The 22,836-nt window shown below is 57.6% G+C and overlaps 1 protein-coding gene across 1 annotated transcript; it reads left to right on the top strand.

Annotated features, from left to right (window-relative positions):
- The first annotated feature begins 55 nt into the window (after positions 1 to 55).
- Positions 56 to 10,524, top strand: LOC103061381 (zona pellucida sperm-binding protein 4-like). The gene is made up of 13 exons (XM_088147284.1): positions 56 to 227; positions 567 to 731; positions 1,552 to 1,673; positions 2,752 to 2,851; positions 4,410 to 4,565; positions 5,517 to 5,704; positions 6,478 to 6,575; positions 7,075 to 7,202; positions 7,357 to 7,546; positions 8,050 to 8,197; positions 9,701 to 9,788; positions 9,886 to 9,999; positions 10,367 to 10,524. Exons 1-13 carry the CDS (start codon positions 56 to 58, stop codon positions 10,522 to 10,524), a joined length of 1,827 nt encoding a protein of 608 aa, XP_088003410.1.
- Positions 10,525 to 22,836: the final 12,312 nt, after the last annotated feature.

Here is a 22,836-nt window from a genome sequence, read left to right as displayed (position 1 = left end):
CAGCCTTGCTTTGCCGCCCAGCCCTCCGGCTCCCCGCCAGGTGCGCGCAGTCGGAATGGCCCTGGCGGTGCTCGGTCTCCTCTGTCTCCTCCTGAAGGCCCTGCAGGGGGGCCTGTGCACCGGGGCGGCCTTCTGGGGGGCCTCTCTGCAGAGCTGCCGTGGGGGCCGCATGCGGATCCTGCTGATGCCCAGGCCCGGGGTGGTGTCCTCGGTCCTCAGGCTTCTCGGTCAGTCGTGGGAGGAAAGGAGGGGGGCGGGCTGGGGGGCCGGCCGCTAGCCGCTCCAAGCCGCTGAGCTGCAGGCAGGGAAGAGCCAACCGGGGGGGGGGGCAGGCTTCCTCTGCCGGCATAGCCCCGGGCACTTCTGGGGTGATGGGGCTCCTGCCTCTGTCTCTTTGCCCCCTGAAAGCAACCGACCCACCAGGGTGCCGCGTCCCGCGCAACCGGCTTAAGAGCGAAGAGTGTCGTCGGGATGCATCGGGGGAACCAGGGCGTCGCTAAACGTTCTACCCGACCGGCAGCTTCTGCTATTCTGAAACCTTTCTGCTGATATTTTTAAAAGTTTAGTTTTGCGTGTGGATTACTCAGGAGCAGCGCCCGGGGAGGGAGGGACGGAAGGGCGCATCAGAGCCTCCAGTGCCTCGGTTTGCCTTCGCACTTACGTCTTTGCAGAAGACCGGCCGGCCGGCAAGCTGCCTTTCTTGCAGGTGAAACTCCTCCGGCAGACGGGAGGTGATGCTTCTGCCTTAGGAAGCCCCACGCAGGGCGGCCCAGGCACAGGCACAGGCACAGGCACAGGCACGGGCCGCGCTGGGTTTGCCACCCGAGGAGGTCTGGGGCCGCCCTCTTTTCTAAGGGAAGGGATGACCTTGAAGGAAGCAGCGTGACCCAGACGGGCAGCGTTTAGCTTCTCTCCCACCCCCATTCGCAGTCCGGAGACCGTTTTACTTCTCGCTGGCTGCGCACACAATATGCTGGCTGGACTGTGGTTTGCTGGATTAATGGCTTGCCCGAGTTCATCTTCTGAACTGGCGCGGATCAGAGTTGCCGGGCGTGTTTTGCCTTCCTTCCCATTTCAGAATAGCTGCATCGGCCTGCCGAGGTGGCCAGGCTGTCCCTGAGCAGGGCCAAGGCTCCTGGAGATCCCCCCCCAGTCGAGCGTGTTGGGCGTGGGCGTGGGGGGAATTGCTGCTGGACTTGCCGCTGGAAAAACCTTTCAGATTTTTTAAAAATCCCGCCTTTATTATTTTTGTAAATAACTCAAGGCGGCGAACAGACCTAATCCTCTTTCCGCCTCCTGTTTTCCCCACAACAACAACCCTGCGAGGTGAGCCGGGCTGAGGGAGAGGCCCGGCCCAAAACCACCCAGCCGGGTTTTGTGCCTAGGGGGTTGGCAGGGAAAGCGGATCAGGTTCTGTTCACGTAGCCGGGGTCGCTAGAAGAGAGTGCCGGTGTTTCTTGTGGAGCCCAATTCCTCACCTGGCCCACCTCGAAGGGGGGACGGGAGGGGACATGGTACCCAATTTAGCCACGCTGCTGCCGCTTTCCCCAGACCCCACAGGGACCCCCCGTCTGCTGAAGAACGACTCCGCCTGTGGGACGTCAGTGGTCCCTCAGCCAGACGGCTCCGTAGCAGTAGAGACGGCCTTTGACGGATGCTACACCAAGGCGCAAGTAAGAATGGGGCTTCTGGGCCCTCCCCCCCCCCGCCGCCAAAGGGCATAGACTGGGAGAGGTCTCCCAGTCCAAGTTTCCCAGCCGAGAGGGCTTTGCTGGGACCCCCTTCCCACCCAGCTACACCCCCTGCTGCCCGGAGAGCATCTAGAGCAGTTTTGTCAACCTTGGGAACTTTAAGACGGGTGGACTTCCACTCCCAGAATTCCCCAGCCAGCATGCTGGGAGTGGAAGTCCACCCATCTTTAAGTTCCCAAGGTTGGCAAACACTGCCCTACAGGATGGGGTCCGACAGGACTTCTGGGCAGGACTTGTGCATGAGTCTTTTCGCCTCCTCTTCATCCGGTCTTCTGAACGGGAGCCCCGGTGTTCCCCTCCTTTGCCTTCCCTGCAGCCTTTCTTAGCCGGGACGCTCAGACCTCCGGCCAAAACAGCCCTCCCCCCCGGCCGTTGGACCTGCTGGCTGGGGAAGACCGACGCTGTCGCCCCGTGCATTTGGCAGACTGTCGGAAAGGCAAACGCAACGTTGTCGTAGACAGCATGAACGGAAGTACCGCTTCCAAGTCACGGGAAGCGGTTTTGCTGTGCTCAGCTCCACTGTGGTCCAGCCTGCCTCAAGGACAGGGTCCCGTCCTGGCCAGCATGCCAGACCGGCCCAGAGGAGGGTGACCGGGATGATCAGGGACAAGGACCTAAGGAAGGGGCTGGGAACGTGTAGCCCCGAGAGCCACCCCAAGGAGGTCAGGGCCGGTCCTGCCTTCTTCCAGAGGGAAGGAATTGTGGGGAAAAAGAACAGTGCAGGACTCAGGGACTGGCTCCCCTTTGCCCGTGACTGGCGGCTTCTCCGTGGAACCCTCGAACTGGGATGGGCTCATCTGAGGGGGGGCAGCCCCGCCAAAGAGGGGTTCTGGGATTTGAAAGGACTCTGGAGCATCCTTGACTGGTGGCGCAGGGCCCTCTGTTAGTGCCTGGCCCGGAAAGTCTCAGGCTTGGGGGATGAAGATGGGGAGGGGGCTCGCAAGCTGGGTTGCCGCTTCCCCCAAAGCGGGGAGGTGACCGCTGGCTCCTCCCTCGCCAGGACGGGAGCTATCGGACAACCGTCCAGATCGAAGGCGTCAGACCTGATAGACAGATGACCTCCTATAAAAAGGAACTGAGGTGCCCAGAGCCACGTCTAGGTAGGGCAGAGGGCTGTTCTCTGGGGCTCCCTGCCTTTAGGGCTTCGTGCTGCGCAGGTGCGTCTGCGGTCTGTTGAAATAGCACCACTGGGGGCAGGAGAGGGTTTCGCCCCTTGGGTCCTCCTGCCCCCCCCCCCCCCAATGCTGCCATGGAGTTCCCAATCAGAGTCCTCTTGTAATGCCTCTAAGAAAATGGAATTACCTTGTGTTACCTTTGAAACACCTCAAAACACAAATAGAAGCAGGAATACCTAACTTTGGCCCATCGGCCTGGCCCTCGAAGGGCACCACTGAGAGCTGAGATGCACGTTTCCTCCCCAGATGCCAGGGCTGCTGGGAACGAGCAAGTTTCCCCCTTGTGGGAGCGAGGCCCTTCCTGCCAGGGAAGCCATCGGCGGATTTCGCCAAGGCTTGTGCCCAGCCTGCCCGCCAGGAAACTGCCGTCCTGCTCCCTCCCAGCTTGAGTGGAAGGGGACAAGAGTGCCCCCAAAAGGGCGCCTCCTGTCCCGCTGCCCTTCTGCCTGTTACCCAAAGCTGCTGCAGTCTGGGAGGGGGAGGCTGAGATCATAAAGGGTGCTGTTGCTGTGGGAGAAGCCTGCCCTGGCCTAGCAACTGAGTAGAGGCAGACCCCTCCCTTCCTCCTGCCATCGCAGACGCAGGTTGGCATGCCCCTCCTTGGGTTCCTGGCAGTTCTGATGGCTTCTGGGTCTTCTGTCGCAAACATGGCCCCCCCTGGGGTGGGGAGGAAGCACCAGGATCCGCTGGTGCTGTTTGGGGGTAGGTGCCAAGCCAGCTGGGGAGAGCCGGGAGGACCAACTGCTTCCAAGAGTCCACGGCCGCCCCATGGGGAGAATCCCAAATTTACTCCCCTGTGGGAACTGTTGGTGTGGCTCAGTGTCATTCCAAGGAGGGAAATTTACCGAAACTGGGGCTCTCGGTAGGCTCAGTGTGGACACTCCTGGCCCAGCCGGTCTCCACCCGCTGATTCTCCCTGCTCCGTCCCAGGGCCCACGGAACGGCCTTGGCTGGCTCCACCTTCTGTGCTGCCCCCTCTTCAGTCAGGAGTCCTTTCTTGCTTTGGAGCAAGGGAGCTGCTCTCGGGAAGGTTGGGGGCCCTTGTGGCTGCCCAGGGAAGTTAGGAGGGAGGGACCCCCAAGCAGAGCAGCCTCCCCAAAGGGAAGTTTGGCTGGTTGGGCACGGACTCTGGAGTCTGCTAGACGGTTGCTCGGGAGAGGCTGCATGATGCAAACCGCCAACTGTCAGACGTGGGATTGCAACATGGGGGCTTTGGGAACGGCTCCAACAGCCAGCCAGCCAGCCGTTCCCAGTGAGCTCTGGGCCCCTTTGGTAATCAGCAGGGGCCCAGGGAGAGGTCTGTTCCGGTTGCCTTGTCCAAGCTGAGCTTGGGCTGGCCCCGGCAGAGGGGGGGCCCTGGCCCTGTGGCCCCCGGAGCAAGAGCTTCCCTGGAGCAGAGAGGCCTGGCACAGTCCTCCCGTGCAGCCGAGGCTGAGCGGCGGGCCTGCTGTGGGGTCCCCATGGCTGCCCTCTCTTCCCTCAGTCCTGGATCCTCCCAGCGCCAGCCTATGCTCAGCGGTCCAGCTTGCAGACCGGCTGCCCTGCGGCTCCGGTCGGGTCAGCCACGGCGAGTGTTCCCACTGGGGCTGCTGCTTTGACCATCGGGACAGAGTGACCCCCTGCTATTACGGCAAGGCAGGTGAGCCCAGCAGAGCGGTGGCCCTGCGGCTCCAGGTGTGGGAGGGAGGCAGGCACCACCGTGGCCCCCGGCCAGAGAGAGACTCCAGGGAGCTGCAAGCAGGAGCGGAAACGCCTCCTTGGCGGAGGAGCCTCGCGAGAGGGAGCCCATTGCTCCCTTTCTGCACAGCCAGGGCCAGCGTTGCCTTTCGCAGACTTTCCTGTCCCCCAAGTCTTCTTTTGGCAGGACTCGGGGAGAGTCGCAGTCGCCCGCTCTGAATCAAAGGGGAGCTGTTTCCACTGGTTCTTCTGTCTGGTGCCTTTGGCCCTGGCCGACCAGCACCAGCTGCCCCGAACGGCCGGTCCAGGAAAACGCAACTTGTGACACGCTCTGGGAGCTGACAGCCCTAGCTGGGGAGGAGTCAAGGGGGTGACGGAGAGTGCAATATGGGCCCCTGAGTTGTTATGAGGGCCCCAAAGGGCCTGCTGGCAAATGAAAAGCTGAGCGGAAGGTAGAGGGATGAGTCGGGTGCCAGTTTCTCATTCCCTCCGCTTTGGGGGTGGAGGATGCAACCCTTCCAGGGGGCATCTTGCTGCTGCTGCCCTCCCTGCCCAGCACCGTGATGCCCAGAGCCTGGGGAAAAGGGTTCCGTGGGAAGGCAGAAGAAATGCAAACAGGCAAATTGGGCGAGGGGGTCAGATCCATATCAGGACCATGAAAGTAACTGGGAAGGAGATCCCTGGCTGTCTTCCTCCTCCTGGCTGGGCTAGACGTGTGTTCCAGTCAGAGAGCCACTGTCCCCCCCACCCTTCCGCCTCCAGGGAGGCCCCCCCGCCATGGCCTTGGCACGGGGCCCCTTCCTTCCTGCTTTCCAGTCCTGCCCAAGGCCCTTCTGGGCAAGGGGTGGGAGGAAAGCGGGCACCCGGAGCTTTGACCGGCAGACCCTCCCCTCCCTTCCTCCACTTTGCACAGTGACGGCACGCTGCACCCCGGAGGGCAGCTTCTCGCTTGCCATCTCCAGAGACGCCGTCCTCCCGCCACTCCGCTTGGATTCGCTGCATCTCCGGAGCAGTCGGGGGGGGCGCTGTGGGCCTGTGGCCAGGAACAAAATATTTGTCGTGTTCAACTTTCCACTTTCTGCATGTGGCACAACCTTCAAGGTAAGTGGGGAGGGTGTTACACAACAACAACCCTGTGAGGTAGGGTGGCCCGGAGGGGCCGATTGGCTGAAGGTCACCCAGGTTTGCTCCCGGGGCTGAAAGGGGGCTGGGACCCAGGTCTCCCAGCTCCTCGTTGACGTTCTCTTTGAGCTTTAAAATGGAAGGGGTTAAACAGAGAGAATGACAATTAATTTAAATTACTTAGACTGTTTTGATTATTGCTTTAGATCTACTTACAGCCACAGCTTGCTTTAATCTGGAAACCATCGGTTGCATAAGGCCAAATCCAAATGACGCAGAACATTGTTTTGGGGGCCTTAGAGCATTCCTAAACCAAGCCCCCCCACCACCACCCCAGCAGCAGTTGCAATCAGAGTCCAGCAATTCAAGGAGCAACAAAGCAGCTTCCTAACCCCGTGGCAGATGCCAGTCCGGAGGGGAGGGAAGGAAAGAGGAGACGTGAGCTGCCACCTGCTTTTAAATAGTTTCTGGCAACTAGGGAGATACCCCCCTACCCACCCACCCCCAGTTAACTTTGCTCAGACTTTATAGAAAGGCATCACCATTTTCCACACATGCAAATGGCTGTCTCAAGCCCCCCCCGCCCCCCCCAGCTTCCCTGGTGCATAAGAAACAGGCCCCACCGAAGGACGATCTGCAGCAGCTGAGCAGGCTCCCCCCAGGAACGGCTGTGCTGGGCCACCGCCGGGGCTGGGAAAGCCGGCCGGCCAGTCAGCCGGCATCATCCTCTCAGCAAGCTCTTTCTGGGCCAGGACGCTGGAGGCCATCGGGTCTACGAGAACGAGCTCTCGGCAGACGGACGGGTCCTCCTGTCCTCTTCAGGCTCCATCACCCAGGACAGCAATTTCAGGTGACGGTGGGAGGTCCCTGGGCAGCAAGAAGTGGGAAGTGGGAAAGGAAGGTGGGGCCGGAGGGCCAGTGCCAGAGAAGGGATGGGGCGTCCCAGCCTTTCCCTTCCGGAAGCTCCCTCCAAGAGAGAGGGAGGAACAGATGGGCGGTGTTGGGGGCTCCGGGTTCCTGCCTGTCTGGGCCTCCAGCCCTCAGAGCCTCTGGCCGTGGACTCGCCTCTCTGTCTGCAGCAGCATGTCCCCCCCACCCCGCCCCAGGAAGGCAGATGCGCCTTGGAGCCTCCTGCTGCCTTCTGCTTGCTGCGTCTTCACGGGGCAGAGCACGCAGCAGCCCCTTCTTGCCCTGAGTGGGGGGTGGGCCACGATGGCCTCAAGAGTGCCTTCCGCCTCCATGATTTCATGGGTCACCCCAACGGGGCCAGGCAGCGGCTGCCACAAGCCCAGGGAGGTTTGGTGGCTGATCGCATTTCTTGCCAAAAGAGGATCTGACCTCTCTTGCAGGCTGACCATCCACTGCAGCTACTCCGGAGATGAGTCCCTCCCCGTGAGCGTCCTGGTGGCCTCTCTTCCTCCCCCACCTGCCATTGCCCAGCAGGGGCCCCTTGCTCTGGAAATGCGGATTGCTCGAGGTGGGTGGCCCTTGGGGGCAAGCTCCCCTTGAGCCCCTCGTGCCCTTCCAGGAGGGGGATCTGCCTGCAGCCCCCCCTGGCACTGCTGGTCCCAGGCAGCAGGGGGTAAGAGTCCAGCCTCTTCGGCCTGCTCAGAGGCTTGCTTCCCCCACAGACGAGACCTACTCCTCCTATTATGTTGACCTGGACTATCCGGTGGTGAAGCTTCTCCGTGACCCCATTCACCTCGAAGTCCGCCTCCTTGGGAGGAGGGATCCTGCGCTCGTTCTGCTCCTCCACGAATGTTGGGCCACCCCGAGCACCAACCCCCTCCGGAAGCCTCAGTGGCCCCTTCTGGAGAGCGGGTCTGTGACTTGGGCTTGCAGGGGGAGGATGGCAGGCTGGTAGGGGGAGCTGCGGCAGGGCTCGCCTCGACTGACTGACTCGCTTGGCTGCCCACAACGGGAATGGTGGGGTTGGGCTGCCTCTGCCGGTCTGTGACCAGAGTTGCCAAGGGAGAGCTGCCACGCAGCTGAGCCCCTTTCCTTCTGTGGGGCCTGGCCCAGTCCCAGTGGGGTAGAAGCACAGCTCCCCATTTCCTACTGGGTCTCAGAAGGCAGAGCAGCTGTAACCCTGGTTCAGAAGTCAAGCGTCTCACAGAGCCAGAATGGGCTTGTTGCAAAGTGTTTCCCTGCAGGGGGGCAGCCCCAAACACCTCCCTGCCCGGAAGCTGAAATTGACAGCACAGAGAGACGGGTTGGCTTCATGGTGCTGGCAGCTTCTCCTCTGCAGCCGTCGGAGCTGGGAGCTCGGGGCCGTGCCGTGTGCTGAGTGCCAGTGACACGGTGGCTCCCCCATCTGCCCTTAGGTGCCCCTACAGAGGAGACAACTATCAGACCCAGCTGGTGCCCCTCTGGAGGGACCTGGGGCTGCCCTTTCCGTCTCACCATCAGCGCTTCATCGTCAGGACCTTCACCCTTGTGGACATGGATTCTCAGAGGATGCTCACCGGGCCGGTAGGACTGGGGGCCGGGCCCTGAGTGGAGGCGGGCAGGGCGTTGGGTCCTTTGGCTGCGTTCGGACATCTCGTGCACTCTGTGATTAGGCAAAGGAGGGAAGGTTTCTCCCTGGCCCACCTTCATAGGCGTGGAAGCTTATTGGGATCGGACTTGCCTCCGAGGTGGCTGGAGACCTCCAGGAGAGCACCAGGCTGTAGGCTTGGCTAGACTGGGGACTTGAATGCATGGGGAAGTCCGTCGGTATCGTCCCCAAGAAGGCTGCCTCAGGCCCCAGCAGTGGAGCCCGACTCCAGGGAGCCTTAACTTTTGGGGGGGCGTGCGCGCACCAGGCAACTTGCTCCTGACACCCTGAAGCTGTTTTGGCTGGCAGAGGATTCCTGGGGGGGACCAGGCTTGTCTGGAGGTGCCCAGAAAACAGCTGCATTTGGTTCTGCTCAGTCAACTTGTGAGGCGTGTGGAGAACTGGAGCCATGCCCGGGACCCAGCCCCCCAACAGGAAGGGGCTGCCCCGAACGTCTTATGCTGAAGGAAGAACCGGGCAGGAAACGGGCAGGACTCACCTCCCGCGTGGCGCGTCTCTCCAGTTGCTTCTTCAACCACTCTTGGAAGTCACTGCCCCCAAAGCGGGGCCAAGTCCTTCCTGCAAATTGGAATTGGCCCACTTTGGGTTTTGGCTGTAGTGTTGCAAAGGAAACGCTGCCTGCATTGGGGCCCAGCCTGCTCTGCAGCCCCCCGTGCAGGGAAGGGCCACTGCCATTTGCTCTGAGTGCTGCCGGGGGGCATCCTCTGGAGGAGGTCATAGAAGCCTGCTGAGGCGGAAGGGACCTTAAGAGGCCATCTAATCCAACCGCTGCCCAGTGCAGAGCCCTGAGAGCCTCCCCTTGAAGACCTCCAGCGAAGGAGAACTCGCCACTTGGCCTGGGAGCCTTTTCCACACAGCCAGGAAGTTCCTCCCGAACCCCTCATAGCTTCCCCCCCCCCCGTTGCCTTGACCTGGCCTTCTAGCTTCCTCTTGCTGGGCCTGCTCCTGCCCACTGAGGCGACAGGGGCTCGGGCAGGGAAGCCCTTCCCTCTTCCGTGGGAGACCCCTTCAGAGCTTCGGAGACCCTCTCCTGGGTTCTCAGTGGTTCGGGCCAAGCGTGCCCAGATCCGTTACCCTTTCACATTGGGCTTGGCTCCCAGACGCCTCTGACCGCGCTCCAAGTTGCAAATGTCTTTTTTTGGAGAAACGAGGACTGACCAGGGCAGACTAGAGCGGAAAAGGATCTTCCCCCGTTCTGGATTCTGATCTGACTGGTGCTGCCGAACCCAGCGGAAGAGGTTTTCTGCACTAACTCCTCTCTCTGAGGGAAGGCCTTTGGAGGGAACCGTTTTCCCCCTGCACACCCACCTGTGGTCCTTGTGTGTTGCGGGAGGACTGCGGGAGCTGGGTTCCCCGGGAGAGGCAAGATCCTTCCTCAGCGCCAGGCTGCTCCTGACCTCTGCCCCCTCCCCAACCAGGTGTACTTCCACTGCAGCGCGTCGGTGTGCGTGCCTTCTGCCCGGGAACAATGCAGCACCTGCTGCGAGGCCAGCACGCAGGGGAGACGTGAGTTGGGGAAGAGGTTTGCCGTCGAGGGTCCTGCTGGGGACGGGCTGTGGGACCCCCACGCTGGGATGCTCATGCCCCCTCCTCTCTGCCCCAGGCCAAAGAGATGCTCGGGGAGGTGCTCCGGCAGAGCCAGGGCGGGTGCGGATGCTGGCTTCTGCCGGGCCTGTGGACTTCTTCAGCCAGGCTGTGGAGGCCTCCCTCCCAGAAGGTACGACGGGGAGACGTGGCCCTTGGGGGACATCGGTGCCTTCCCTGTAGCAGCTGCTTCGGAGGGGGAGACCTTTGCGGGGTCCGCACATTCCGCTGTTTCCCACGGCCTCTGGGGCGCAACAGGCTTGACTTCTTACTCTTCTGCCTGGTGGTCCTAGACATGCACATGCCCCACACAGAGCCCGGGCGGGGAGCCTGTGGTCTTCCGGGGAAGTCCTCCTGCCATGTGGCTGCTGGCAGGTGTCAGCAGCAGCTCCAAGGCCCCATGGCTGGAACCCCTTTTGGAGGGCGGCTGAGGTCAGGTCCTGAAGGCGAAGGTGCTACGTGAGCTCCCCTGCCCGGTGCCTCTCTTCCACCCCCCGCAGGGTCCAGAGCGCTCCCCTCTGAGGGGTTCCTGCGATGGGAGGACGGCCTTTCCCTGGCGGCGGGGGTGGCGGCTGTGTTGGCCTTTGGGTCGATGGTGCTGGTGGTGCTCCGAAGGCGTGGGGAGCAGCATGCGGGCGAAGGACTTTCCTGCGCGTGAGAGAAAAATAAAGACGCTCCCTGAACTCAGGGCCTGCTGGTGTCTTGATGTGGCCAGGGAGGCCCCAGGCCCCCTCTCGGACTGGGAGACTGGCTGGGTCTGCTGCTGGCGCCTTGGCCCCCCCCGGCTCTTTCCGTTCCCTTTCGGAGCAGGCAGGTGTTAGTGTCCCACTGGACAGTGTCCGGGAAAGAGACTTTGCAGCTGAGCCTGCCCCATGGGGCTCAACTTGCTCCTCTCCCTCTGGCACCGGCCCCTCTCCCAGAAGGGGGGCCCTTCCCTCCCCGGACGGGGAAACCCAGCACTGCCCGCCAGGCAGTGGCCTGTGCCCACGCGAGGCCCTGCTGCTCCTGCAAGCAGGCTGGGCTGGACGGGGCAGTGGTCCAGAAGCAGCTGCAACAGCCCAGGGAGAGGGGAAGGAGCAGAGGCTGCGCAGAGAGCGAGCGGAGGAGGAGGAAGTGTGCCCTCGTGGCCTCCAGCATGCGTCCGTGGCTCGTGTAAGCCCGAGAGAGAGAGAGAGAGCTCCCTGGCACGCTTGGCCAAAGGCAGACGAGCAGCAGAGGGCAGCCCGATGCCTTCCTCTGTGCCCGGGGAGCTTCTCTCAGGCACACGTCCCTCCTTGGCCGCCTCCTGTGTTTCATGCCAGGCTACCCACGGCCTCCTCATCTCGCTTGCCTCGACCCCTGGGGCAGTCTGGGGCTTGGGGTGCAGGAGGCGGAGAGGGCAGTCCCAGCCTGCCCTAAGCGGGACAGAGGTGTGGGGGGCGGGAGCTGCTTCCCAGGGGGCTAAGGGGGCTCCTCTGCTGCAGCGGCCCCTTTGCAGCCATGCAGCCCGAAAGGCCAGCTCACTGCCAGCCAGGCCAGAGTTAACCCAGTCAGCTGTGTTCGCACCACACACACACACACGCCCATGTGGCAAGCACGTGGGCGACGTTTAAGCCTGGCCTCCCGTGCAGCCGGCTCAGAGCAGCAGCCGCCGGCCCCCCCCCGGCCCCCTTGCATTTTGCTCATCCCGCAGCTTTGAGAAATCTGCTGGGCTTGCACGACGCGCCGTGGCTGCAGCCCAGCTGGCAGTTCAGCTGCAGAAATGCTGCCAGTAGTGGAAGCCAAGGAAGGAAGGGGTGCCCGCTCAGCCGCAGGAGCAGCTCTCTAGCCTTGCCGGGCGGCGGGCCCTTCCCCGAGGGAGCAGCGTCGGGAGGCAGGGCGGGGGCCCCTCCAGGAGCAGTTTCGCCTGCAGAGGAGGTGGGCTGGTCCTCCGAGGGCCCCACGCTCTGTGCCCCCCAAGGGGAGCCGGTGCCTTGCGCCTGTTTGCAGCAGGAATTCCCAGCATCTCTAACCATAGGCTGTGCTAGCTGGGGAGCATGGGAACCGTAATCCAAACTGTTCGGGAGAAGGAGTCTTGTCCCAAAGGAGCCGAAGGTTCCCTCTGGGTGGGGATCTTCTGGCCTGTGGCTTTGAACTGCTTTGCTCCGCGCTGGGGTTGGGTCTCCCTGCCCTTCCCTACGATACCCATTTTTCTTTTTAAAAATTATTGATTCCCTTTTTTCCCATGTTCTCTCTTCCTTTACGATGCACTCCCAAGCCGAGTCCTCCCCCGGGAGACCCCGTGTTAAAGGCCCAGCAGGAGGCAGGGGCGAGCAAGAGGGCGCTGGCTGAAGGCCAGGCCCACCCCTGGCTCGCAGAAGCTCCGGGATCCACTGCAGCGGGGCCTGGGTTCCCCACGGCCCCTCCCCACTAGCAGGAGCTCCAGCCCTCCTGCAGCCTTGCTGGTGACCGCCTAAACTGAGCTGGGCCAAAAAGCTGCGGGAATGAGGATTAGACCTTGAGGTTCCCCTCCAGAAACCTCCTCTGTAGATCCTGTCTGAGCCTCTGCCGAGACAGGGAGGCCGCCCCTGCTCTTTGCTTCTCCTGCAGGCAGATGCAAGATTTCCAGCCCGGCAGGAGAAGGGTGGAGAAACGCTTCGGCATCCCTTCTAACCCATGGAATGATGCCTGAGCGTTTCCCACAAGGCCCTGGGGGGCAATTTCCTGGCAGGCTTCAGCCTCTAACGGATGACGTAGAGGCTCACCCGGGCCTCTGAAGAAGCCGCTTCCTGCAGCATCCTAGCTTTGCGGCTGCACTGCAACCCTTTCAGGATGGGGGGGCTGTGATCCGTGCCCCGGGGTGGTTGCAGAGGTTCCCCATGCAGGCTCACCACTCCCCAGTCTCACAGTGCAGAAAAATCAGGAGGAGCTCGGGAGCGCCTTTTCCAACTCTCATACGTTATTAAAAGGCAGAAGCTTTGGGGAGCAGATGCAGGACTGAAACTGGGGTGAGGCAGGGACACCCCTGTGGATTCTTCACACAACAAATGGGACAAACTTTGCACAAAAGAATGGACGGAAATTTAACATCTGAACTCAAAACAAGGACAAAATAATATCAGAGCATTTCAAACTTCCCAGATCTCCGTGGCCGACTTCAAATGATTGTTTTGGAAAAACAGGACTTTAATGCCATCGTTGTGGTGAGTGAACGGTTGCTGAGCTCACATCAAAAGGTTTCGGGCAATCTCAGAAGGTCTCAATAAACACAACGAGTTTTTAACAAATTAGGTACTTGTAATCTGTCCCACGTGTAACCTGTGTCTGCACAACCAAACCTCCCCCTGCCCCAGTTTAAATCCTGCATCAGTCCAGCCACTCTGTGCAGGCGACAAAGGGAGCTGCGGCTCATGAAAGCTGCTGCCTTTTAATTAAATCTGTGACTCAGAAAAAGAGCTGCCAGACAAGGCTCCTTCGGATTTTTTGCCACCGTGATTGTCATAACTTCTCCCACAATTTCTGGGCAAAGACGCCCTCAGGTCAAGCTGGTCTTCTTGACAGTGTTATAGAAGAGGCTTGTCATTACCTTATTCCAGAATAATATTTTACCAGCTTATAGCCCGGGGACTCTAGCAGTCCCCCCAGCTCCACAGAAGGATCAACCAGGCAGCCTTTTCACGGACAGCCGTGGCTGACGAAGGGCCGCCGCTGTGGGGCTTTCCAGCGTTCTGAAGTGGAGCAGTCCCTGTGATCACCCCCTCTCCCCTTCAGGTGAAGTTACGACAAATGGGTAACTTGCTTTTAATTTTCTCTACTGAGAACCTCGGCTGCTGAAAGTAAGGTCCTAGTCCCCGCATCAGCAGCGCCCAGAGGACTTGCCAGCGAGAGGGCTCTTCAGTCGTCTTCCCCAGGCCTGGGCCCTCGGACGCTGTTGGGGCCCGCTCTTAATGGAGAGCTGCACGGGGCCGAACCACCCGAATGCAGAAGGGAGGCATCCGGTGCAGAGCAGGTGAGTGGAGGAAGCGGGTCCACCCCAGAGAGGAAGAGGCGGCGGGTGGCCTCTGGCCTCTGTGCTCCCGCTAGAACTCCCAGCCAGCGGCAGTGCTGACTGAGGCTGATGGACACTGTGGTCCAGCAACGTCCTGGCTGGAATCGGTGGGTTACCGGAAGGGTAGATCTCTGGCTGCCTGCCTGCCTGCCGCCTTGAACTTAAGGAAGGAGCGCCACTGTGCCGCTAGAAGGGCCGGTGGGAAGATGGAGGCCGGACGCGGGCGGCGGACTCCCTCTGGCCCTGGAGATAAGAGAGGCAGCTGGGCGTGGTTGGTTCATCGGCTGGTTGGTTGGTTGGTCTGAAATTTTTTAAACCACCCAGCAGCCAAACCCGCCTGTGCAGTTTACAATAAAACACATGAAAAATACATAAACAGTAAAATCAAATATTGGGCCAAACTAAGAAGGACTTAGCAAAGTAAGGCTATTCTGGGAAGGAAATGGGGTGGGATATTTCCTCCACTCTCATAGGACCGGCTTGCCGTGGTTGTGATCCATTTCCTAAACCGATGATGAAACACGCATTAGCATACTTTTTGTCTTTTTCTTGTAAAATTCAGGTTTGCTATCAGGACCCTAAACTCTTGCCTTGGAAAAAGCAACCATGGAAGTAAAGCCCACAAACTGGTCTGGGGTCTTCGTGGGTGAAAAGGAAGAACCCTATTATTATGAATAGTTCCAACTGGCTCTGACGAGGGAAGATATTATTTAAAACGTAAAGAAGCAAAGCCGGTTTCTGAAGGTCTGACAAAATGTTCAAGGCAAAAGGGGTTGCTGTTAATTAGAGCAAGCATTTTGCAGAGGGGAGAGACTGTGGCTCTTGAGGAAGTCAGTGGGTTGATTTGCATCGACTCCCGGGAGGACTGTCTGCCCCCCACAACTGGGTTCAGTCCAACCTGGATCTAAACATCTTAACACTCCCGCTGCATAGGAACCTCCCATCCAAATTTGCAGGTCACGCGAAGAGGAAAGAAATAGAAAACAGCCTCAAGACAGCCTCAAGATTCAGGAGAATTTTGACAAGCTGGAACAATGGGCAAAAATCAGCAAGGTGAATGGTAAGTCCTACATTTAGGTAGGAAAATGAAAAAGCAAACTGGTGAGTATAGGATGGGGCGGGACTGTACTGGCGGCATACATGCGAAACGGACCGAGGTGCCTCGGTGGATCACCTGCAAAAACGCAAGTGCCATCCTAGGCTGCATCAGCCAAAGCCCAGCGTCAAGATCAAGCAAAGTCGCCCTAGATGGCACCTGGAATATTGCGTCTAGTTCTGGGCACAGTTTATGAGGAAAGACCCCGGCAAACTGGAGCGCATGCAGAGGAGAACCGACCTACACCAAGCTGGTCAGCTTAAGGCCTGGAAGGAAAATCTTACAAGGATTGGAGAGGGTGGCTACGCTGCAGGGGAGATCAGAAACTGCGGGAGAAACAATAATTGTCCTCCGGCATCTGAAGAGCTGAACGCAGGCTTGTCCCAGGCGCCAGGGCAAGGAGCGATGGGCTGGGCTGTTTCCTGGAGGTCTTAATGGAAAGAGCGGGAACTCTCCTTCACCGGGCACACCGAAAGGGAGGCTGGGAGCTGTGGGTCTGCGGATCTAAGGGGCTGTGTTCACAGAAGGCTCTTTGCTTGTTTAGAGAAGGACCCCTTTTCTGAGTGTATTTATTTGGGGCATTTATGTGGCCGCCCAACTGAAGCAATGAGATAAGAACCATCAACAACAGATACAAAACATAAGGGAAAACGACATATAGGATTAAACCCCAGCCAAAGCAATAAGTATTTAAGTACTAAATAAATAAATAAAGTATTTAAAATACTAAAAGTTGATGCTCTTAAAGTGCTGCACTCAATATGCCAGCAAGTTTGGAAAACACAACAGTGGCCACGAGATTGGAAAAGGTCAGTTTACATTCCAATTCCAAAGAAGGGCAATGCCAAAGAATGCTCAGACTATCGCACAATTGCACTCATTTCACATGCTAGCAAGGTTATGCTCAAAATCCTGCAAGCCAGGCTTCAGCAGTATGTGAACCAAGAACTACTGGATGTACAGTACAAGCTGGGTTTCGAAGAAGCAGAGGAACTAGAGATCAAATTGCCAGCATCCACTGGATCATGGAGAAAGCACGAGAGTTCCAGAAAAACATCTACTTCTGCTTCATTGACTATGCAAAAGCCTTCGATTGTGTGGATCACAACAAACTCTGGCAAATTCTTAAAGAGGTGGGGGTACCAGACCACCTTACCTGTCTCCTGAGAAATCTGTATGTGGGCCAAGAAGCAACAGTTAGAATCGGTCACGGAACAACCGATTGGTTCAAAATGGGGAAAGGAGTACGACAAGGCTGTATACTGTCACCCTGCTTATTTAACTTATATGCAGAGTACATCATGCGAAATGCCAAGCTGGAAGAATCACAAGCCAGAATTAAGATTTCAGGGAGAAACATCAACAACCTCAGATATGCAGACGATACCACCCTAATGGCAGAAAGTGAAGAAGAACTAAAGAGCCTCTTGATGAGGGTGAAAGAGGAGAGTGCGAAAGCTGGCTTGAAACTCAACGTTAAAAAAACTAAGATCATGGCGTCTGGACCCATCAATTCCTGGCAAATAGGAGGGGTAGAAATGGAAGCAGTAACAGACTTCATTTATTTGGGCTCCAAGATCACCACAGACGGAGACTGCAGCCATGAAATTAAAAGATGCTTGCTCCTTGGGAGGAAAGCTATGGCAAACCTAGACAGCATTATTAAAAAGCAGAGACGTCACCTTGCCGACAGAGATCCGCATAGTCAAAGCTATGGTTTTTCCAGTAGTAATGTATGGCTGTGAGAGCTGGACCATAAAAAAGGCCGAGCGCCGAAGAATTGATGCCTTTGAACTGTGGTGCTGGAGAAGACTCTTGAGAGTCCCCTGGACTGCTAGGAGGTCAAACCAGTCAATCTTAAAGGAAATCAACCCTGACTGCTCATTGGAAGGATTGATACTGAAGCTCAAGCTCAGATAATTTGGTCACCTAATGCGAAGAGAGATCTCTTTGGAGAAGACCCTGATGCTGGGAAAGATGGAAGGCCAAAGGAGAAGGGGACGGCAGAGGACGAGATGGCTAGATGGCATCACTGCAGCAATGAGCAGGAAACTGAGCAAACTCAGGGAGGCAGTGAAGGACAGGAAGGCCTGGCGCGATGCGGTTCATGGGGTCACGAAGAGTTGGACACGACTTAACGACTGAACAACAAAGCAATAAAATGGCCACTGGGACTGAAATACACTGTAAATCATCCAGCAGGACTCCATTCAGACCCACCTCAACGGCCCAGAGAAGAGAGCCTTTCTAAAGGCCTGCAGGATCGGGGCCGGCCGCATATTGGGGAGGGGGCCGCTGTTCCAAAGGGCAGGGGCCACCCCCGAGGCTCACAGTCCTAACCTAGCCCAAGGGGCGGGCCCCGTCGCAACCCGCTAAGCCGCAAAGAGGCCGAGCCAAGGGAGCCAGGCAAGGCGTGGGGGGGCCGCGCTCGGGGAGCGACGGCGCCTCCTCCCCACAGCCGCGGCCAGAAGGGCGTCGCCTCAGTCGGCTCCTTCGCCCGGGAAGGTCTCGCCTGGAAAATCCCTTCGACCTTTGGAATCGGTGCCGCTCGGGCGGACCCGGCGCAGCCGGCGCGGCGGGGCCCCAGAACCCCCGCCAGCGACGCTCCCGCCTCTCTCTCGCGCGCCCCGCCGGCCACCCGGCGAAGCAGGAGAGGCGCGCGCGAAGCCGGCGCTGGCCGTGGTGCTGAAGCTGCCCAGCCGCGCCCCGAAGCCCCCCCCCCGCAGCGGGGTCCGTGGGAAGCGGGTGGCCCCGGAGGGCCGGGACTGGCAGGGAATCAGCCCCCCATTTTCCCAAGGAGGGGGCTGCAAGGGGCACGCTGCAGCGGCGAGAGGGATCTCTCTGCGGCGTCGGGAGAAATGTGGGGGTGCGGCGGCCGCTCTGCCTTCTTGCCCCGGGGAGACGCAGAGAGCCCACTGAACTGGCCGTGGGCCACCTTAATACAGAGACTGCTGTTTGGTGGTAGACTCTCCCTGAAGAGGGAGATTCCGAGGTCATCTAGTCCACCTTCTGCGCACTGCAGGCGCCTAGAACGTCTCTGATAGACCATCCAGGCTGTATTGGAAGTCCTGCAGCAAAGGAGGACTCGTCACAACGAGGCAACCTGTTTCCCCGGCTGACTCTTGTATGTACCCTTAAGAGTCCCTTGGGATGAGCCTTGATGGGGTGGAAGAAGGGATTTCCTTCTCTTACCTCCACTCTCTTTAATAAGCAGTGTTGGGTTATTTCAGAATGATTGCTGGGTCACATCAACATCACAGATCATGTCATGATCATTTGTCCATCTGACCAAAATATTACTTTCCATGATTGTTCCATGACCATAGACAATCTTATCCGAAACAGGTTTTCAAGGATTCTCTATCCCTTCATAAACTTGGCTTGGAATATATGTGTGCCCCTTCAAGTCAGTTTCGCTAAATTTTTGTTTTTTGTTTTACTCCTGGCGACTGCCTGGACCAGTCCCTGCGGTTTTCTTGGCAAGAGTCCGGAAGTGGTCTGCCATTGCCTTTTTCCTAGAGCCGAGGGAGAGGGGCCGGCTAAGGTCGCCCAGCCGGCTTTCTACCTAGGCGGGACTAGCGCTCACGGGCTCCCAGTTTCTAGCCTGATGCCTTCACCACAACACCACCCGGGCTTGGAATATCTCCTACCTTAATACAGTCTTGCACACATATACTTTTCAGGTTTCTTCTGCAGCACCACTTTTTAACCCTTTATTGTCTAGCCCTTAACTTATGCTATAACAATAGAGCAGAACCACTTCTTGGGATTTCAACATTATACTCTGTGATGCAGCTCAAGATTGCACTGGCTCTTTGGGCGGCTATGGGACACGGTGCTTAATCTGTGCTTGATCTGTGGCGTACCACGACACGCAGATCCTTCTCACAAGGCCCTGCCTATCCTGCATCTCCGCATCAGCTTTTTCCTACCTAAGTGCAGATTCTTATATTTTTTGCCACTGAACTAGAATTGTTGGATATGGCCAATATTCAACTTTACTGAGAATCTTTTGAACCCTGAGTCTGTCTTCTGAGGTTTAGTAACCCCCACCCCACCCCATCACGCTCTCCAGTGGAATCTGCCTGCCCCATACTGGTGCACCCTAATAGGGTGGGCTCACTTCGGGTCCCTTCCTTGAAACCATGCCAGCTGATGAGGCCCAGGAGGCATACCTTTTCTCTTGAGGAGCCTGTCCTCTGAATTATCTCCTCCCCCACAAAGAGGTGTCCCCAACTCTGCTAGTCTTAGAAAGGCATTTTTAAAATGGCTATTCCCTTGGGTGTTGTGGCCAGGAGAGTTCCCATCCGATCAAGGACAGTGTGCGTCCCAGGTCATTCATTAATGTTTGTTGGGATTTAATTGGGTTGGGGCGGATTTTAAAAGCTGGATTTTAGCCTTGCTTGTTTTTTTTTTAATTAATTAATTGATTTGACTTGTCCCCGCCCATCTCCCCACAATGGGGGACTCTGGGCGGTTTACAACACACTAAAAATCATAAATACCATTAAAAGTTATAAAAAGAGAACCACACTTACAGAGATAGAAAAAAGATCAAAAGATCCAAGAGGCCGATAGAGGCCGCCCCAGGCCGCTAAGGGGCCAGCCAACCCCACTTCTGACATCCTCCCTCCCCGCCCCAGGCCAGATGGCAGAGCCAGGTCTTCAAGACCCTCCGAAAGCCCTGGAGTGAGGGGGCCTGTCTCACCTCCGGGGGCAAGATGTTCCAAAGGGCGGGGGCCACAGCAGAGAAGACCCGCCTTCCCGACCCCGCTAATCAGAGTTCTTTTACCACAGGGGTCCGGAGCATGCCCTCTCTGTGAGATCGGGTGGGACGGGTTGAAATCGTGGGGAAGAGGAAAGAAAGAAAAAAAAGGAGAGTTTTCCTTTTTCGCTTTAGCTTGTTTATTTATTTATTTAAATTTATTGGCCACCCAATTCCAGTGGACTCTGGAGTTTGAATTAGGCAGCCATATAATTTTTTAAACAAATAAAATAAGTGCGTCCAGACCCTCCACTTGTCTTTTCTAGGGTTTTCCCAGATACTGATATCAAGCGGATTGGTCTGTAGTGTCCTGGGCCTGCTCCCCCCACCTTTTCTTAAAGAATCGAACAACATTAGCTCTTCTCCAGTCTTTGTGACTTCCCTGTGCTCCAGGAGTTCTCAGGCAGTACGGTCGGTGGTCCTGAGGTCACATCTGCCAGTTCCTTTAGCACCACGAGATTATTTATTTTATTTTATTTTATTTATTAAATTTGTATGCCGCCCATCTCCTCCAACTGGTGACTCTGCAGTCCATCTGGTCCTGGAGATCTGAATTCCTTCAAAGCAACCCGGTATTCTCTCACCAAGGCCTGGCTTATTCTGACCTGCATTTCTCTTGAACCCCCATTCTGCATCTTCCGACAGGATGGACCGCTTTTCCCTTTTGCAAAACTACAGATGCAAGGAAGGAAGAAGTGAGATACGCTCTATCCGTCTTAACATTCGGCAAGTCCCTCAAGACCTGGCTATGGGATCAGGCCTGGGGCTCCCAGGGGAGATTTTGCAATGGCTCCCTTATTAATATTATCCCCTCCTGTTTTGTGTGCTTTTATAGTTTTTTACTTGTAATTGTTTTTATTGTTGTATAAATAAATACAATTAAATAAAAAAATTGTATTTATTCTTTTTAATTGTTGTACGCCGCTCAGAATCACTTTATGTGAGATGGTTGGCTATATAAATACGATAAATAAATAAAAGTACTGTAAATAAATAAACTGTCTGGCACTGTCTTCTCCAACAATTCTCCAACCAGAATGGAGTGGTCTCCCCACAACTGGATAGAACTTCTTGGAAAAATATTAAAACTACTCAAGGCAAATTAACAAGGTTTGTTGTTTTTTTAACTGATGGACAATTTAGGGTTGGTTGATATATGGAGACAGAAAAATGGCAATTCAAGAGAGTATACCTACTTTTCTGAAAGACATAGATTCTTCTGAAGAATAGATATGATTTGGATTTCAAAGAATTAGGCTACCAAGATTCATAAAGTGGAGATATTATCAAATACTTTTTCAGATCATAATCCTGTGAGTTTGGTTTACAAAAGGAAATCTAGTTTAGATGGAGACTAAACAAAATGTTGTTACAGAAAGAAACAATAGTGGAGGATTGTAATAAATAAATAATTTTTTTGAATATGATAAACACTATATACACTATAATAGTGAACTCCAAAAGACGAGTCAAGAGAAAATACAAGCTATTTTGGATGAGATAAACAGGGCGGGTGTTTCTGGGCAGCATGAAGAAAGATCTTTTCTTTTACCTGGGACCCCAAAAGTCTCCACTAAGGCCAGTACCCCACCAGGGCTGCCTTGGCAGAAGGCACACGCGCACGCGCACACGCACACGCACAGCCCTTGCTGCTCCGTCCTTCGGCACCAACGTCTGTCTCGAGTTATCCGGGGCCCTCTTGGGCAGCCTGGACGAAGGGGGCAGAGCCGGAGGCCGCCCGCCGCCCGCCCTGGGACTGCAAAGGCCGAAATCCAGGGGAAAACTCCACCCTCCCAAAGCAACTTCTGCCCGGCGGGCAGGGGGTCCTTAAGCACCGTTTGTGGAGGACCCCCCAACCACCATTGCAGCTTCAGGCTCACAGAATTAGACACACACACACACACACGTGTCTTGGCTGGAGGGGTCTGAAGTCAGCCCCCTAAGTCCCCCCTCTCCCCCCCCGGCAACCCGCTGCGGAGGACGGCCGCGCAGAGGCTGCCAGAGGGCTGCGGGTCCATCTTTCAGAAAATCAAAGAGGGGCTTTGGGGGCCTGGTGCAAAGAAGACCCGCGTCTCTCTTTCGCAAGCACAAATTGCTTCAGCAAGAGGAGGCGGAGCAACCGCCTCCCCGGCTCGTGCGCGTGCGCGCGCACCCGCCCCTTCAGCCCCGCCGGCAGCAAAGCCAACGAGACGGCGTGGGAAGGAAGCGCGGAACTCTGGGAAACGTAGTTTGCCTCCGCCCGGCCCTCGAGCCTAGGAAGCCGCCCGCCCGGCCCCAGAAGGCGCTGCTTCCAGGCCGATAGAGTCGCGGGGCAGAAGAGCCGCGGCTGCGGCGCTTTTGCACTGCCGCCCGGAGGGGAGGGGCGGCATCGCCGCAATCAGAAAAGGGCGGCGCGGGGTACATTTGGGCACTGCGCAGCCCCCGCTGCGGGGCAGCACGTCCTGGCCGGCCCTGTTTGCGGAGGCGGGAGATCCGCCTTCGCCGCGGCCAATCAAGAGATGTCGCTTCAGCGGGTGCGGCAGAGGGAAGACGTGCTGTGCTGGTCTGGGGCCAGGAGAGCCGCGTTCAAATCCCGCCTCAGCCTCGGACGCTCGGCCAGCCTACCTCGCAGGGCCGCTGCGAGGGGATAGAAGGAAGGGCGACCCCGGGAAGGCGCCGTGTGCTCCTGGCAGAACTGCGGGACGTACACCGATAAAGCTGGCTGGCACGAGGGCGAGCGGAAACCGAGACGCCGCAGGAGACCAATTTCTGCCGCTCCAATGTTCTCTTCGTTTACTTCTGTATAATGGGCACGCCCAGACGCAGTGTGCAGAAATCAGGCTGACCCCGTTCTTCCCAAAGGGGAGCTCAATTAAGGCATCCCAGAGGAGACCGGGCGCTTCACCTGGGGAGGGCATGAACTCGGGGCCCTGCGCTGCCCGTCGGTTGGCCGCCAGCGCCGAGGTGCTCGCCCCTTGCACCTCCGGCCACGGCTACTGCGCTGGCCGCCCCCGAGTCTGCAACGGAGCTCGAGAAAGCCGCCATCCCGCGATTCTCCAGCCTTGGTCGCGTCCGGGCCGGCACCGTCGGGCCGGGACCTGCTTCGGGGCGGCGGCGGCGGCGG

The sequence above is a fragment of the Python bivittatus genome, unplaced genomic scaffold (assembly GCF_059951505.1).
Source record: "Python bivittatus isolate LINGU-HERP-01145 unplaced genomic scaffold, Pbiv_v1 ctg000500_np1212, whole genome shotgun sequence".
Classification (NCBI taxonomy): domain Eukaryota; kingdom Metazoa; phylum Chordata; class Lepidosauria; order Squamata; family Pythonidae; genus Python; species Python bivittatus.
This window is presented reverse-complemented; position numbering and strand designations above follow the sequence as displayed.

What these genes read in the sequence shown, in the direction of transcription:
- LOC103061381 (XM_088147284.1), top strand. Translation starts at nt 56, where the DNA reads ATGGCCCTGGCGGTGCTCGGTCTCCTCTGTCTCCTCCTGAAGGCCCTG. An exon ending in CATGTGGCACAACCTTCAAG is followed by an intron (nt 5,705 to 6,477) that starts GTAAGTGGGGAG and finishes TTTCTGGGCCAG; the next exon opens with GACGCTGGAGGCCATCGGGT. An exon ending in ACCCAGGACAGCAATTTCAG is followed by an intron (nt 6,576 to 7,074) that starts GTGACGGTGGGA and finishes CCTCTCTTGCAG; the next exon opens with GCTGACCATCCACTGCAGCT.